General features: G+C 47.2%; 1 protein-coding gene across 3 annotated transcripts in view; it reads left to right on the plus strand.

The window, feature by feature from the left end:
* XPOT (exportin for tRNA) overlaps window positions 1-17,251 on the plus strand; it is a 288,220-nt gene that overhangs the window by 251,550 nt on the left and 19,419 nt on the right. For all 3 annotated transcript variants that reach the window (XM_063927565.1, XM_063927566.1, XM_063927567.1), the window contains 4 exons: window positions 2,696-2,765; window positions 3,322-3,560; window positions 3,831-4,116; window positions 16,016-16,205. In XM_063927565.1, coding sequence (XP_063783635.1) covers window positions 2,696-2,765; window positions 3,322-3,560; window positions 3,831-4,116; window positions 16,016-16,205 — 785 coding nt within the window. The remainder of the gene's footprint in view (window positions 1-2,695; window positions 2,766-3,321; window positions 3,561-3,830; window positions 4,117-16,015; window positions 16,206-17,251) is intronic.

Raw genomic sequence — 17,251 nt, forward strand, 5'->3', positions numbered from 1 at the left:
GATTGTGTGGTCGGGATTCCGGCGTCGGTATTTCGACCGCCGGGATTCCGGCCGGCGGCATTTAGTACTGATCCCATAGATACACATACCTCTTTCACTTACACAAACCTCTTTCAATTAAACAGACACACACATGCCTCTTTCAATTACACACACACACATGCATCTTTCACTTACACACACACGCCTTTCACTTACACACACGCATCTTTCACTTACACACACATGCATGTCTTTTACTTACACACACTTACATGCCTCTCACGTAAACCCACACTCACATGCCTCTTTCACTTACACACATATGCATCTTTCAATTACACACACACAATTACACACACACGCCTTTTTCAATTACACACACACACACACACACAATTACACACACACATGCCTCTTTCACTTAAACAGACACACCCATGCCTCTTTCAATTACACGCACACAATTACACACACACACACATACCACGCCTCATTCAATTACACACACACACTCACATGCCTTTCACTTACACACTCACATGCCTTTCACTTACATACACACACGCCTATTTCAATTACACACAAACACAGTTACACACCCACAATTACACACACATGCCTCTTTCAATTAAACAGACACACACATGCCTCTTTCAACTACACACACAATTGCACACACACACACCACGCCTCATTTAATTACACACACAATTACACACACACACACACACACAATTACACACACACACCTCATTTAATTACACACACAATTACACACACACACTTACACACAATTACACACACCACGCCTCATTTAATTACACACACACACACACACGTCTTTTTCACTTAAACACACAACTTTCGTTAAAACACACAGACACACACACCTCCCTTAAAATTATCAACACACATAAACAGTCAGTGTTGCCAATATTTATTAAAGATACCCCCAGTAATCAACCCCATACACACACATACACCACACACACCACACATACACAGTGCAGCAGCATGAGGCAGGTGGTGCCAGTGCCTACCTTCGGCTAGCAGCAGGATGGAGGAAGAGAGAGCTATAGACGGCCAGCTCTTCTGGAAGTGCCTGTGATCAGCTGTGCGCTGGAGCTCCCCCTAGCTGCAGCCAGCTGCCAGCTCGTCTCTGTGGATACGAGGAGGCAGCTGCTGCAGCCGTGTCACGACACTGACACCGATCCTCCATCCACATTTGGCAGAGCGGCGATTGATTGTCGGGCAGTGGGAGGCAATGGAGGACAGGTGCCCCCTTGAGGTCAGGAGCCCGGCGGCAGCCGACTCCACTGCCTCCCACAGTTCCGCCACTGTCTATGGGCCTCAAATTGGGGTCCATTAAGGTTCAAATTTCGGCCCTGTCGATTTTCTTCCAGAAAGAATTGGCTTCAGTTCCTGAAGTCCAGAAGTTTGTCAGGGGAGTACTGCATATACAACCCCCTTTTGTGCCTCCAGTGGCACTGTGGGATCTCAACGTAGTTCTGGGATTCCTCAAATCACATTGGTTTAAACCGCTCAAATCTGTGGATTTGAAATATCTCACATGGAAAGTGACCATGCTGTTGGCCCTGGCCTCGGCCAGGCGAGTGTCAGAATTGGCGGCTTTGTCTCACAAAAGCCCATATCTGATTGTCCATTCGGACAGGGCAGAGCTGCGGACTCGTCCCCAGTTTCTCCCTAAGGTGGTGTCAGCGTTTCACCTGAACCAGCTTATTGTGGTACCTGCGGCTACTAGGGACTTGGAGGACTCCAAGTTGCTAGATGTTGTCAGGGCCCTGAAAATATATGTTTCCAGGACGGCTGGAGTCAGGAAAACTGACTTGCTGTTATCCTGTATGCACCCAACAAACTGGGTGCTCTTGCTTCTAAGCAGACGATTGTTAGTTGGATGTGTAGTACAATTCAGCTTGCACATTCTGTGGCAGGCCTGCCACAGCCAAAATATGTAAATGCCCATTCCACAAGGAAGGTGGGCTCATCTTGGGCGGCTGCCCGAGGGGTCTCGGCTTTACAACTTTGCCGAGCTGCTACTTGGTCAGGGGCAAACACGTTTGCAAAATTCTACAAATTTGATACCCTGGCTGAGGAGGACCTGGAGTTCTCTCATTCGGTGCTGCAGAGTCATCCGCACTCTCCCGCCCGTTTGGGAGCTTTGGTATAATCCCCATGGTCCTTTCGGAGTCCCCAGCATCCACTTAGGACGTCAGAGAAAATAAGAATTTACTTACCGATAATTCTATTTCTCGTAGTCCGTAGTGGATGCTGGGCGCCCATCCCAGGTGCGGATTGTCTGCAATACTTGTACATGGTTATTGTTAACTAAAACGGGTTATTATTGTTGTGAGCCATCTTTTCAGAGGCTCCGCTGTTATCATGCTGTTAACTGGGTTCAGATCACAGGTTGTACAGTGTGATTGGTGTGGCTGGTATGAGTCTTACCCGGGATTCAAAATCCTTCCTTATTGTGTACGCTCGTCCGGGCACAGTATCCTAACTGAGGCTTGGAGGAGGGTCATAGGGGGAGGAGCTAGTGCACACCACCTGATCCTAAAGCTTTTACTTTTGTGCCCTGTCTCCTGCGGAGCTGCTATTCCCCATGGTCCTTACGGAGTCCCCAGCATCCACTACGGACTACGAGAAATAGAATTATCGGTAAGTAAATTCTTATTTTTCTCATCATATCTAGTAAACACATGAATGCATTTGTAGAAGACATTCTGAGTCGTATTCAAGATCTTTTGGAACTCTCTCCACCTGTAAGTATATTGTACATTGATTTTTGTTGACATTTCTAATTGAAAATGCACCAATAACTTATCACAGCAAGGAACTGGACAGTTACAATTAATAATATAGATGAAATGCCATGGAAACTTTTTGTTACATTTAGGGGCAGATTCGATTGCTGGTGGGAAATGTAAAAACCCTGCGGTGCATGGTTTTAGTTGCTGGGTTTTGGTATTTAATGGTGATTTACTGTATTCTGGTCCCACTGTATTCTGGTCCCACTAAATGTACAGTGCTATTGTGTTGATATTCATTGATGACAATGGTATGTTCTGTAGCATAGAGCTGCATCATTGTGCACTTGTTCTATAGGGTAAACTCTTGTGTGACAGATGGTAACACTGAGGTTTTGTAAGCAACCTTATGCATGTCACATATGGTGTATGCTAACACTCTCCTTCTGTAAAATTAGTAGATGATTGCTGAGAGCAGTGTAGTAAAGGATATGTTATGCTAACATTGGCACTTTGCACAAATTAAGGTAACCAAATAAGCTTAGCTAGTTTTTGTTTATTTGCTCTATAGGAAAATGGCTTCCAGACATTACTAAGCAGTGATGACCAGCTCTTCATATATGAGACTGCCGGTGTACTTATTGTAAATAGTGACTACCCAGCGGAAAGGAAACGTATTCTAATGCAGAATCTGCTAAATCCTTTGATGGAAAAGTTCAAACTTCTGCTGGAAAAACTGGTAGTAGAGCAAGATGAGGAGAGACAGACTGTGTTAGCAGATTGCCTTAACCATGCTGTTGGATTTGCCAGGTATGTACCATACACAGCTTTTTACACTGTTCTCAGACTGAATTTACACATACATATTTCACATTAACAGATTCTAAGTGCATCAGGCTACATAATCTGGGCGTTCTATAATCTTATATAAAACTGATAATGCTTCTAGGAGTATCTGTATTTCTACCTAATATGCAACCAGAAAATCTAGTGTAAAGCTATTGGATGCGTTTACATGGAGCAATAGCATAATAAATGTCTTTCATTAATGGCCTTATTGCATTTACTTATCTCCACTAGCCGTACAAGTAAAGCTTTCAGCAACAAGCAGACAGTGAAACAGTGTGGCTGTTCAGAAGTCTATTTGGACTGCTTACAAAGCTTTTTACCTGCTCTGAGTTGTCCTGTGCAAAAGGAAATTCTCAGAGGAGGCGTTCGCACGTTCCTGCACCGTATGATCATTTGCTTGGAGGAGGAAGTGCTTCCTTTCATCCCTACGGCTTCAGAGCACATGCTAAAAGACTGTGAAGCAAAGGACCTGCAAGAATTCATTCCTTTGATTAACCAGATTACTGCCAAATTCAAGGTACGTCTAGAGATTTCTTTGTAAATATGACTCTCCCAAAAACAATAGCACTGCTCCAGGTTCCAGTGGTGATTGATATACCTCTGAGTCATGTACATAATTGCCAACAAATGTGCCCCATAAGATATCATATGAAATGTGTTTAACTCTTAATGCTTTGTGGAAAAAAAGAAAACTGCAGCTTTATTCTGTCAGCCACTAGGGGACACTGGCACGACTTCAAGACCGTTGGTGATGATGGTGGCTTTACAGGGAGCTGGCACTTTAAATAATCTAAGAAGTGAAACTGGCTCCTCCCCCTCAAATCCCCATTTTCTCTGACGTCCTAGTGGATGCTGGGTACTCCGTAAGGACCATGGGGAATAGACTGGCTCCGCAGGAGACTGGGCACTCTTAAAAGAAAGATTAGGTACTATATCTGGTGTGCACTGGCTCCTCCCTCTATGCCCCTCCTCCAGACCTCAGTTAGAATCTGTGCCCGGCCAGAGCTGGATGCACCTAGTGGGCTCTCCTGAGTTCACTAGAAAAGAAGGTATTTGTTAGGTTTTTTATTTTCAGTGAGATCTGCTGGCAACAGACTCACTGCTACGAGGGACTGAGGGGAGAGAAGCAAACCTACCTGCTTGCAGCTAGCTTGTGCTTCTAAGGCTACTGGACACCATTAGCTCCAGAGGGATCGAACACAGGGCCCGACCTCGATTGTCCGTTCCTGGAGCCGCGCCGCCGTCCCCCTTGCAGAGCCAGAAGACGGAAGATAAAGATGAAAAACGGTGGCTGAAGACTCCTGTCTTCATTAAGGTAGCGCACAGCACTGCAGCTGTGCGCCATTGCTCCCATAGCACACCACACACTCCGGTCACTGTTGGGTGCAGGGCGCTGGGGGGGGCGCCCTGGGCAGCAATTAGTTTACCTTTTGGCATAAATTAGCACATAATACAGTGTATAACACTGTATATGTGCAAAAAACCCGCCATTAACATTATAAAAAGCGGAAGAATCCCGCCGCTGAGGGGGCGGGGCTATCTTCCTCAGCACAGCCAGCGCCATTTTCTCTTCACAGCTCCGCTGGAAGGACGGGAATAGACGGGCTCCGCAGGAGACTGGGCACTCTTAAAAGAAAGATTAGGTACTATATCTGGTGTGCACTGGCTCCTCCCTCTATGCCCCTCCTCCAGACCTCAGTTAAGGAAACTGTGCCCGGAAGAGCTGACATTACTAGGAAAGGATTTGGAATCCAGGGTACGACTCATACCAGCCACACCAATCACACTGTACAACTTGTGATAACCATACCCAGTTAACAGTATGAACAACAACTGAGCCTCAGTCAACAGATGGCTCAAAACAATAACCCTTTAGGTAAGCAATAACTATATACATGTATTGCAGAGAGTCCGCACTTTGGGACGGGCTCCCAGCATCCACTACGGACTACGAGAAATAGAATTACCGGTGAGTGAATTCTTATTTTCTCTGACGTCCTAGTGGATGCTGGGTACTCCGTAAGGACCATGGGGATTATACCAAAGCTCCCAAACGGGCGGAAGAGTGCGGACGACTCTGCAGCACCGAATGAGCAAAGGCAAGGTCCTCCTCAGCCAGGGTATCAAACTTGTAGAATTTAACAAATGTGTTTGAACCCGACCAAGTAGCAGCTCGGCAAAGTTGTAAAGCCGAGACCCCTCGGGCAGCCGCCCAAGAAGAGCCCACCTTCCTCGTGGAATGGGCTTTTACTGATTTAGGGTGCTGCAATCCTGCCGCAGAATGAGCTTGCTGAATCGTGTTACAGATCCAGCGCGCAATAGTTTGCTTTGAAGCAGGAGCACCCAGCTTGTTGGGCGCATGCAGGATAAACAGCGAGTCAGTCTTCCTGACTCCAGCCGTCCTGGCTACATAGATTTTCAAAGCCCTGACTACATCTAGTAACTTGGAGTCCTCCAAGTCCCGAGTAGCCGCAGGCACCACAATAGGTTGGTTCAAATGAAACGCTGATACTACCTTAGGGAGAAATTGGGGACGAGTCCTCAATTCTGCCCTGTCCATATGGAAGATCAGATAAGGGCTTTTACACGACAAAGCCGCCAATTCTGACACACGCCTAGCCGAAGCTAAGGCCAATAGCATGACCACTTTCCACGTGAGATATTTTAGTTCCACGGTCTTAAGTGGCTCAAACCAGTGAGATTTCAGGAAATCCAACACAACGTTAAGATCCCAAGGTGCCACTGGAGGCACAAAAGGGGGCTAAATATGCAGCACTCCCTTAACAAACGTCTGAACTTCAGGTAGTGAAGCCAGTTCTTTTTTAAAGAAAATAGATAGGGCCGAAATCTGGACCTTTTATGGATCCTAATTTTAGGCCCATAGTCACTCCTGACTGTAGGAAGTGTAGGAATCGACCCAGCATGAATTCCTCTGTAGGGGCCTTCCTGGCCTCACACCAAGCAACATATTTTCGCCATATACGGTGATAATGTTGTGCTGTTACATCTTTCCTAGCCTTTATCAGCGTAGGAATCACTTCATCTGGAATGCCCTTTTCCGTTAGGATCCGGCGTTCAACCGCCATGCCGTCAAACGCAGCCGCGGTAAGTCTTGGAACAGACAGGGCCCCTGCTGTAACAGGTCCTGTCTGAGAGGCAGAGGCCATGGTTCCTCTGAGATAATTTCTTGTAGTTCTGGGTACCAAGTTCTTCTTGGCCAATCCGGAACGATGAGTATAGTTCTTACTCCTCTCCTTCTTACTATCCTCAGTACCTTGGGTATGAGAGGAAGAGGAGGGAACACAAACCGACTGGTACACCCACGGTGTCACTAGTGCGTCCACAGCTATCGCCTAAGGGTCTCTTGACCTGGCGCAATATTTTTTTAGCTTTTTGTTGAGGCGGGACGCCATCATGTCCACCTGTGGCCGTTCCCAACGGTTTACAATCTGCGTGAAGACTTCTGGATGAAGTCCCCACTCTCCCGGGTGGAGGTCGTGCCTGCTGAGGAATTTGTTTAGAATTTAGAATTTTAAAATTTTTTAGAATTTTAGAATTTGTACCGAAGGAGCTGGTCACACTAACTGAGCTCCAGCTCAGTATCAACTTTCCTTTTTTTTAATTTCCTGAATTTATTCTACAAGGGACTTAGTTTCCCTCAGCCTCAGAAGGCCCCTTGCCACTTAAATTTGAGAAGTGGGGTCCGGGTTTTCCAGCAGCAGCTTCACGCTGCATAGGAGTACAGCGCTTAATGGAGAAGCACTGTCCTTCCCCAGTAGCCGCATCCTCCTGAGGCTCCAGAAGACAGGTGAGTGTCATCTCTCCTACACAGCGGCCAGCCCCCCTCCCTACCGCCTTGCAGTATCCACTCTCCTACTCAACTCCCCTGTATGGGGCACAGCGGCCAGCCCACCCTGCTTCCTGCATTGCAGTATTCTGTAGTGTTGCTATAGACATGAGGTCTCGGCACACTGGCGCCCACAGGCTCACTGGCGGGACCACACACGGGTGTGCACAGTCGCGGCGGTGCGACATCCTCCACTACCGCGCTAGCATATACAGCACTGATAGCGCAATCGCAGTGACGGGGAACACAGTGTGGGTTTCGGATACTGCAGTACAGCTGGCAGCTGAGGCGCAGCGCTGCTGAGCTTTCAATATACACGCTAAGCTCAAAACACAGCAGCAGCTCATTAAGATTTTTTAGGCACCCACTCAAGATGGCGTTTATAGACCTAGTTGAACTTGGGTGCCAGTACATGAAGGAGGATGGAGTTGGCAGGCTTTTAAGCCTGTCAATCACTTCATTATGTGCCTTTCTCATCTAGACAGATTTTTAACTGGTAACCTTGTTATATATTTCCTCAGGAATCAGCAGTGTTTACAAGACAAGTGCACATTCCTGGACGCTATCAGAAACTGGAAATCCTGCGCATGAAGTACAGGCTGGTGGCTGAGAGGGTTTAGAATAGGGGAGTACTACAAATATGCCTCCCTCTATCCTTCTGATATCTCTGTACTATTGCGAATGCCCGTGTGAATTGTATGCGTCTCTGTTCTGTCCGTCACAATGGCAGGCAAGGGGCCAGTGTATAACGTGTCACAAAAATTATCTGTGTGAAATATAAACAAAAAAACCCAAAACACAGTTGATTCCTCCCTGTGTGAAGCATGCGCTTAGGAGGTTGTCTCAATTAACCCGTCCCAAGATGCTAGTTTTCCTCCCTGGGTGGCAGAGCCACAGGAACCATCTCACAATTATATACTGAGGTGGCTGCTTACGAAGGACTCACGAGACTGTGAGGGAGACCCAAGTCAGTTAAGGATCTCACAAAATGTTTCAATACGTCCAGTAAGCACCATAGACAGTTTATAAGAGTAAAGAACGTCCTGTACCACCAAGTCTTCAGTCAGATAAATCGAGAGATGAACTTCTCTCTCAGAATGAAGCTGAAGGGGATGGTCGTGAGTTGGGCGAAACCACTGACACGGAGCACTAAGTTTCTACGGAATCTTCTCAGGGGTTGAACCTCTTGTTTGACAATAATACGAGTTTTAAATATTTCTAAAACTGCACGGATTAGCCAGATATTGCCTTATTTGGTAGAAAACAGAGGTCATGAGTCACTTATCCCATTTCAAACTGTCTGAGGCCTGTAAAAACCTGGGCAAACTGTTTCCGCTGCCTAAAAGATTCCTAAGTATTTATCCATTTCCATCGGGTATGATGGATAAATGGGGAAAGTCACCTCGGATGGTCTCCTCTCTCTTCAGGCTGTCAAAGAAGACGGCATTACCTGTTTCGGGTGCATCTTCCATGAAAAACCCGTCGGACTGGAAATTGAACACTATGCTGAAATTAATTTTCTCTTACGTCCTAGGTTCCATTTAGTACCATGGGGTATAGACTGGTCCACTAGGAACCATGGGCACTTTAAGAATTTGATAGTGTGGGCTGGCTCCCCCCTCTATGCCCCTCCTACCAGACTCCGTTTAGAAAATGTGCCCGGAGGAGCCAGTCACGCTTATGGAAGCTCCTGAAGAGTTTTCTGCATTTATTTTGTGTTATTTTCAGCAGGGCTAGTTGGCAACAGCCTGCCTGCTTTGTGGGACTTAGGGGGGGAACGGCCCAACCTCTTGAAGGGTTAATGGTCCTGTTCCCCACTGAACGAGGAGCGATTTATTAGTCTACTAAGTCCCCTATCAGGGTACTTAGTTTGCGACCAGGCTAAGCTTGGCATTAGCGATAAGGGTGCGGTGGGGGCTGGCTCCAAATAACTGTTTCCCTGAAGCGCTGTTTGTGGGTTAATTGTGCTTAACCTTTTCCTGTGTGTTTGTGTGTGTGCTGTCACATTTACATTGTCAGGCAAAGAGTGTGTTTCTTGTATAGCGGAGTGTTCCTCTTCACCAGGGGGCTCTTTATTGGGTACTCAGGACAGTGCACCTTCCCAGAATAGTGGGGCTGAACCAGTCGGTTAATTCCATTAAGGGAATGATCTCCAATATTTCTACACTCTATCCCGCAATGAGAAAGAGACACAGTACTTAAGACAGACTGTGGATGAGTTTATGAATAGAGACTCCGTCCCCAAACCAGCGTCTCAATCCCCTCTCATTTGTCCCCAAAAACGATCTCTGGCCCATATCCTGCAGTCTGACTGACGCTGACTGGTCAGATATGGAGGAGGGTGAGGTGGATTTGGAGGGGGGGGGGGGATGCTACTCTGTCACAGGGAATAGAGGCTATCAGAGATGTTCTGCAAATTCCTGATAATGTGTCAGAGTAGTGTGAGGAATCTTATTTTAATGTAAAAAAGATGTCCTCAGTCACTTTTCCTGCGTCAAAGGAAATGAATACCCTGTTTGAAGAACCGTGGGTTAATCCTGATAAGAAATTTCAGATCTCTAAAAGGTTGCTCTCATCTTTTCCTTTTCCTCTGGAGGATAGGAAAAAATGGGAAAATCCACCGATAGTGGACGCATCAGACTCTAGGCTGTCACAAAAAATTGTATTGCCTGTCCCTGGTGCAGCTTCCCTAAAAGACACGGCTGATCATAAAATTGAGACTACACTCAAATCATTGCAGACAGCTGCTGGGGTGGCCCAGAGACCCACTATTGCATGTGCGTGGATCACAAAAGCCATTGCTAAATGGTCAGGTCCTTGTCTAGGGGGGATGTTGTTTTACTCCTACAGCATATACAGGACTCTGCAAACTTTATGGTGGAAGCCATAAGAGGTGGTTTGCTTAATGCACGCACTAGTGCTATGGCAGTGTCAGCACGCAGGGGCTTGTGGCTACGCCAGGGGACTGCTGATGCGGACTCCAGGAAAGGCGTGGGAGGCCTACCATTCACAGGAGAGGCCTTGTTTGGAGATGAACTAGACAAAAGGATCTCCAAAGCTACTGCGGGTAAGTCTACGTATCTTCCTTCCGCAGCTACCCCAGCCAGGAAAGCTTATTCAGCTTCAAATTTACAGTCCTTTCGGACAGCCAAGTTTAAAGGAAATCCAGAGGTGCTTCTATGGCCTCCAGAGGCGCAAGAGGTAAACCGCGCAAACCAGCAACTGGAGGTGCTCAGGAACAGAGCTCAGGCTTTGCTTCCTCAAAGCCTTCAGCATGACAGTCCTCCAGGCATCGCGGTCCACCGTCAGGTGGGAGCTCGACTAAAATTCTTCAGTCACATCTAGTCAAGTTCGTGCCAGGATCCCTGGGTCATAGATCTTATTTCCCAGGGCTACAGACTGGAGTTCCAGGAGCTCAAACCTCACAGATTCTTCAAATCAGGCTTAACAGTTTCACAAGAGGCAAGTATAACGTTACAGCATGCCATCCAAAAACTGATACAGATTTAGTCATTGTTCCAGTTCCACCTCATCTGCACAAGGGGTACTATTCCAGCTTGTTTGTAGTACCGAAACTGGGCGATTCGGTACGATTAATTCTGAACCTCAAGTCTTTGAAACCCGTTCTTTAGAGTGTTCAAGATTGAGTCTCTGAGAGCGGTGGTCTCAGGTCTGGAGGAAGGGGAATTCCTATTGTCTCTGGATATCAAGGATGCGTACCTTCACATTCTGATCTGGCCGCCTCATCAGGCTTATCTACGGTTTGCACTGCAGGACTGTCGCTACCAGTTCTAGGTCCTGCCATTTGGTCACTCCACGGCACCGAGGGTGTTCGCCAAAGTGATGGCAGAGATGATGTTTATACTCCGCAAGCAGGGAGTGAACATAATTCCGTACCTGGATGATCTTCTGATAAAGGCGCCGTCCAGGGGGAGGTTGCTGGACAGCATCGGTCTCTCAACCAAACTTCTCCGGGATCACGGGTGGATTCTGAACCTTCCAAAGTCTCACCTAGAGCCAACACGGAGGCTCCCATTCCTGGGAATGATACTAGACACGGAGTCGCAGAAAGTGTTCCTTCCGTTGGAAAAGGCATTGGTAATCCAGACGATGGTTCGGGATGTCCTGAAGCCAACCCGGATATCGGTGCATCTATGCATTCGCCTTCTGGGGAAAATGGTAGCCTCTTACGAGGCGCTTCAATACGGAATGTTTCACGCAAGACCCTTCCAGCTTGATCTGTTGGACAAATGGTTTGCATCGAATCTTCACATGCACCAGAGGATCCGTCTGTCGCCAAGAGCCAGGATTTCCCATCTGTGGTGGCTACAGATTTCTCACCTCGTCGAGGGTCTGAGGTTCGGTATTCAGGACTGGATCCTGTCAACCACGAACGCAAGTCTCAGAGGTTGGGGAGCAGTCACCCAGGGGGTGCAGTTTCAAGGAAGATGGTCAAATCAGGAAGTCATCCTTCCAGTCAATATTCTGAAACTCTGGTCCATATACAATGCCCTTCTGCAGGCCTCATAGCTTCTTCACGATCGGGCCATTCAGGTCCAATCGGACAATGTGACGGTAGTAACGTACATAAACCAACAGGGCTGAATGGAAAGCAGAGCAGAGGTGTCAAGAATTCTCCTCTGGGCAGGAAAAAACGCTGTGGCGTTGTCAGCGGACTTCATTCCGGGAGTGGACAACTGGGAAACAGACTTCCTCAGCAGACACGACCTGCACACGGGGAAGTGGGGCCTTTACCCGGAAGTGTTCAGGTGTTTGACACGTCGGTGGCGATATCCACAAATCGACATGATGGTCTCTCATCTCAACAAGAAGCTCAAGCGGTATTGTTCCAGGTCGACAGACCCACAGGCAGTGGCGGTAGACGCTCTGACTCCTCCATGGGTCTATCAGATGGTGTACGTATTCCCTCCGCTTCCTCTGATCCCAAGAATTTTCAAAAGAATAAAAAGTGAAAAAGTTCAAGCAATACTCATTGCTCCGGACTGGCCAAGAAGGGCCTGGTACGCGGACCTTCTGGAGATGCTCCTCGAAGATCCGTGGCCTCTACCTCTTCGTGAGTATCTTCTGCAACAGGGCCCGTTCGTTTATCAGGACTTACCGCGGCTACGTTTGACTAGTGGCTGACAGAAAAGGAGAATTTTGGTACTTACCGATAAATCCCTTTTTCGGTAGCCATAGGGTACAATGGCCGCCCACTCTTTCCTTCATTGTTCTGTTGTGTTTAATTGTTCTGTGCTCTCTTCCCTCGTATAGTACTGTAATCCTGTTTCCTATCTCCTCTCAGCTAATTCTTAACTGAGGGATGATGGGGGGGATAGAGGGGGAGTGCCAGCTCCCTGTAAAGCAACCATTATCGCCCACGGTCTTGGAGTTGTGCCTGTGTCCCCTATAGCTTCCAAAAAAGGGATTTATCGGTAAGTACCAGAATCCACCTTTACATATTATCAACAAATGAAAGTGAGGAATCATCTCAAGAGTACCTAACTCCAACGTTCCATAAGCAGAGAAATATATTTCTATCGCAAATATATAAACAGAATGTTACACTGCACCCATGAAGATCCATTGGATTAGTACTTTCAGTAATATGCTTTCTTAAATCATTAACTGGCATATATGCTCTAGTGGTTATGATGGTATATGACTGGTATGAGAGAAGAGATAAAGAAATGAGCAGTATAGGAAGGTGTGTTCCTGATTCTGCTACTAAAGGTGTAGAGCAGGGGTGTCAAACTCAAATTCATCGGGGGCCGCATCAGCAGTTTGGTCCCCATCAAAGGGCCGGTTGTATCTGTAGGTCTATGTGTCCACTCTTTATTATCATAAATTAATGTCACTGCATTCAATTATTACTGTTTTTTGTAATAATGTAAGTAATAACTAGCTCTGAAAGGGGGAGACGCAGAGAGAGAGCGCGAGGGGGGAGACGCAGAGGGGGGAGAGACGGAGAGAGGAGCAGAGAGAGGGGGAGACAGAGAGGGGAAATGGATAGTGAGGAGATAGGGATAGAGAGGGGGGAGAGACGGAGAGAGAAAGGGGGGAGACAGACAGAGAGCGAGAAAGGAGGAGAGACGGAGAGTGGGGGGAGACAGAGAGGAAGGAGATGCATAGAGGGGGATACATGAAGAGAGAGGGGGGGCAGAGGAGCGAGAGAGAGGAGGAGCAGCACTTTCCACTTGTACAACAATAGTATTGCATTTTCCTGCCTGGCATCAGTAGTGCTTACAATCAGGGGCTGTCACTGTGCATGGAGATGGCTGCCAGTGACTATGCATCCCTCCCATGAACTTTTGGCGCTGGTGACAATCAGGACCGGGGTGTAACAGCCAGGTGTCCGTGTGAACAGCAATAGAGAGAGGGACTTGGAATAGTTAAACAAGTCGGGCACATGCAGCATTTGAGTCTATGGTGGAGGAGCTGAAAGCAGAGCATCTCCTTCTCCCCCTCTGGCCGGGAGTCGGGACCCGAGTCACTGACTGTGCAGTGACTGTCTTAATGCACAGGGCTCCGGGGCACTGGTGGTGGGCAGACAGGCGCAGCGTTGGTGGCGGCATTAAATGAGTCAGTGAGACTCATTGTAATGCCGGAAGCTCGGGGACCTGAACCAGCCCCCACCGCGGGAACAGTCAGCCCCCCTGTCACCGCTGATTGTAACAGCTCAGAGCTAAAGCAGCATCACCACCCGGAGCTGGCCGCGGGATCACGGAGTACCCAGCCCCGATCCCCGGCTGCAGAACACTGGCAGCTCTCAGACCCCAACACCCTCCTCCAGCCGCAGGTTATCCACTGTCCAAAGCACAACTCACCAAATCGAGGAGAGCTGCGCCATCAAGTCCGCACTGGCAAGGCTCCACCTCCTATTTTTAAAGTTTGCAGCCGGGCCACAGAGCCATCAATCAATCTGGCAGGCTAGGGATTGGCTGCAGCGAAGCGCGTCCCACGGACCCACCCATGTTTGAAATGTGAGTCCGCGGGCCATCAGACGAGGTCTGGCGGGCCGGATTTGGCCCGCGGGCCTTGTGTTTGACACCCCTGGTGTAGAGAATGGTCAGTTTTCCACTAGGGCATGGAAGACTAGCTAGTCAGTGCTCTGGAGGCAAACAGCCAAAGTAGAAGCAAGAAAGTAGGCATAGCTACAATATGAATGTTTTGCAGGATATGGTGTCAGTACATTTCTTTTACTGACTGCTGGGGTATTTATACCAGTTATTCAGCTGCATTTATCTATGTTTGACTGTCACCTGCTGTATGTTTGTGAATGTTTGCACTATATTTTGGTGCTTACAGGATGTCTTTTTGAGTTAAGTACTTTGGAGAGGATCCATCACTTTCATTTTTTTCAGCACTGAAATAGTGTGTTTCTTATTAGTCTATTTTATTTATGACCTATATGTGAGTTTAATAAAATTATATCTAATAACCTGTTTAAATGTGATAATAAAAATTCAATTTCCCAATTCTGAATCACTACAATTTGTCATTATACTCCAGTGCTTTTAAAGCAACTTTTAACTATGTAATGTTAAACAGCTGTAAAATTGTTGGGGATGGGGGGCATTTTACCACCACATTTAACTATGTTGTGGATCCAACAAGGATTTTCATCTAGTAGGTTTGTAGCATCTACAAACATTTTTTGCGAATTTGCAAAAATGATCTATTATGGGGTACATTCAATTAGGGTTGGATCCATTCCGACATGAATTTGTCGGAATGGATCCGACAGCCCCTATTCAATCTCATCTCATTTCGACTTTTAAAAAGTCAAATTGAGATGAGGGACCCAGAGGAGGAGAGGGGGGGAGCCGCGGGCAGACGGAGGAGATCAGCGCTAACAGCAGCGCTGCAGGAGGATGTCACACAGCCGCCCGACCTCACGGCAATGTCCACCCGGCTCCACCAAGCATGACCTCACTTGCTGGAGCCGGGTGGATGCTGCCGTGAGCGGTGCGGCTGTGAGACATCCTGCTGCAGCGCTGTGCTGTAGCGCTGCTCTCCCCTGTCTGCCAGCGGCTCTCCCCCCTCTCATCCTCTGGGTCCCACATCTCAGTCCGACATTTTTTTATGTTGGACTGAGATGGTCGGAAACGGGGCCAAATCCTATCTAATTTGGTCCCGTTTCACTCAAAAGTACGTGAATCGGCAGCTATACCGCTGATTCACGTACTAATCGAATTCCACGACTTGTCGAATAAAAACTGCTGGGACTGAATAGGTCGAATCACTATTTGACCTTAAAAAGTCGAAAACTGCTGTCTTTTCGAAAGACTGCAGTTTTCGACCCTAATTGAATATACCCCTAAGCCAGTTGTCCACAAAAAGGGGCAGACTAGATGGGCTAAGTGGTTTTTATCTGCCGTCAAATTCTATGTTTCCAAAGAGCTATGAACCACAGTTTTTGTTGTGCAAAAAATATATATTTTGATCACTTAATATACTGATTGAATTCAGTGGATTAGGTTGCTGTGCATCACTGCATAAAAGTTCTATACTTTTACACTGAGTTGTATAATTCTTTTTCTTCCTTTTCCCCCCAAAAACTCTCTAGGCACAAGTGTCACCTTTCCTGCAGCAAGTTTTCATGCCACTTCTACATGCTATATTTGAGGTGTTAGTTCGCCCATCAGAAGAAAATGACCAGTCTGCTGCTTTAGATAAGCAAATGTTACGTAGAAGCTATTTTGCCTTTCTCCAAACAGTTACTGGGAGTGGGATGAATGAGATCGTAGCCAACCAGGGTTAGTATTTGCGCAAGACTGCGAATGGTGCAAACAAATGTAAAAATATTCCCCAGCCAGGGACGCTCCTCTTCCCAGAGAGGTAATACACTCTGAATATGAGGGGTATTACTTGATTGGGGCTCCACTGCGAATGTGCGTATATAAATGTGTTATTCATCATTAATTTCCCTAATCTATAAAGAACCATCCTAATAGGAAAACAACTTGAAATTTGTTCTTTAATGCTGCCCTAGACAGCTGAGCATTAGAGACCCATGGTGCAAAGCCCAACAGGGACCAACTGATCAAGTGGAATGAAACGTGACCCTGGAAGGCACTGCCTGGCTTCTAGCAATGTAAACCTGACAAATGAACGCACAAAGCTAAAGGGATACAGTTAGCTTTGATGCCGAACAAACCCTCCTGTAGGAATAGAAGACAAACAATATAAGACCAACCTGTCCTCTGTTTAAGTAAAGCCAAATACCCTGTATAATATCCAAGGGAAGACTTGGGCAAAGAATCCCTGGGACCACAATAAATTGATGTGGAACTTTAAAACGACCTTCGGCAAGAAGGGGGGGGGGGGGAGGGGGGGGGCTTGGTTGTATGGGTAAAAAGGTCTGCAGTTCAGGAATCAAGCTCAATCGACTGCAAAAAGACACCTGTACCTTCAAGCATCACAGATGCATACCCACATCCAGACTCATCTGGAGGAACAAAAGATGGGACAGAGGGAAAGCGGAAACTGATGCCTCTCACATCAGAATACATAAGCCCACCTTTTGCAGTGGTAATGATGAGCCAAGACCGGCTTGTGAGCCTTCAGCATTGTTGGGCTTTGAAATATTCTTTCCCCTTAAGATAGCGGCCTCAACAACTAAACAATCAAATGCAATTGATGTAAGGCGGGGTGGATGAATAGCCCTTGTTAAAGGCCTAGACAATCTGGAAGAGGCCAATGGGAGTGTCTATCAGAATTCCCTGGATATCTAATTATCATGACTGGCGTGACCAGTCCGGAGCCACCAGGATCACTCATTCCCACTTGGCACTTAAGTTAG

This window comes from Pseudophryne corroboree, chromosome 6, assembly GCF_028390025.1.
Source record: "Pseudophryne corroboree isolate aPseCor3 chromosome 6, aPseCor3.hap2, whole genome shotgun sequence".
NCBI lineage: Eukaryota > Metazoa > Chordata > Amphibia > Anura > Myobatrachidae > Pseudophryne > Pseudophryne corroboree.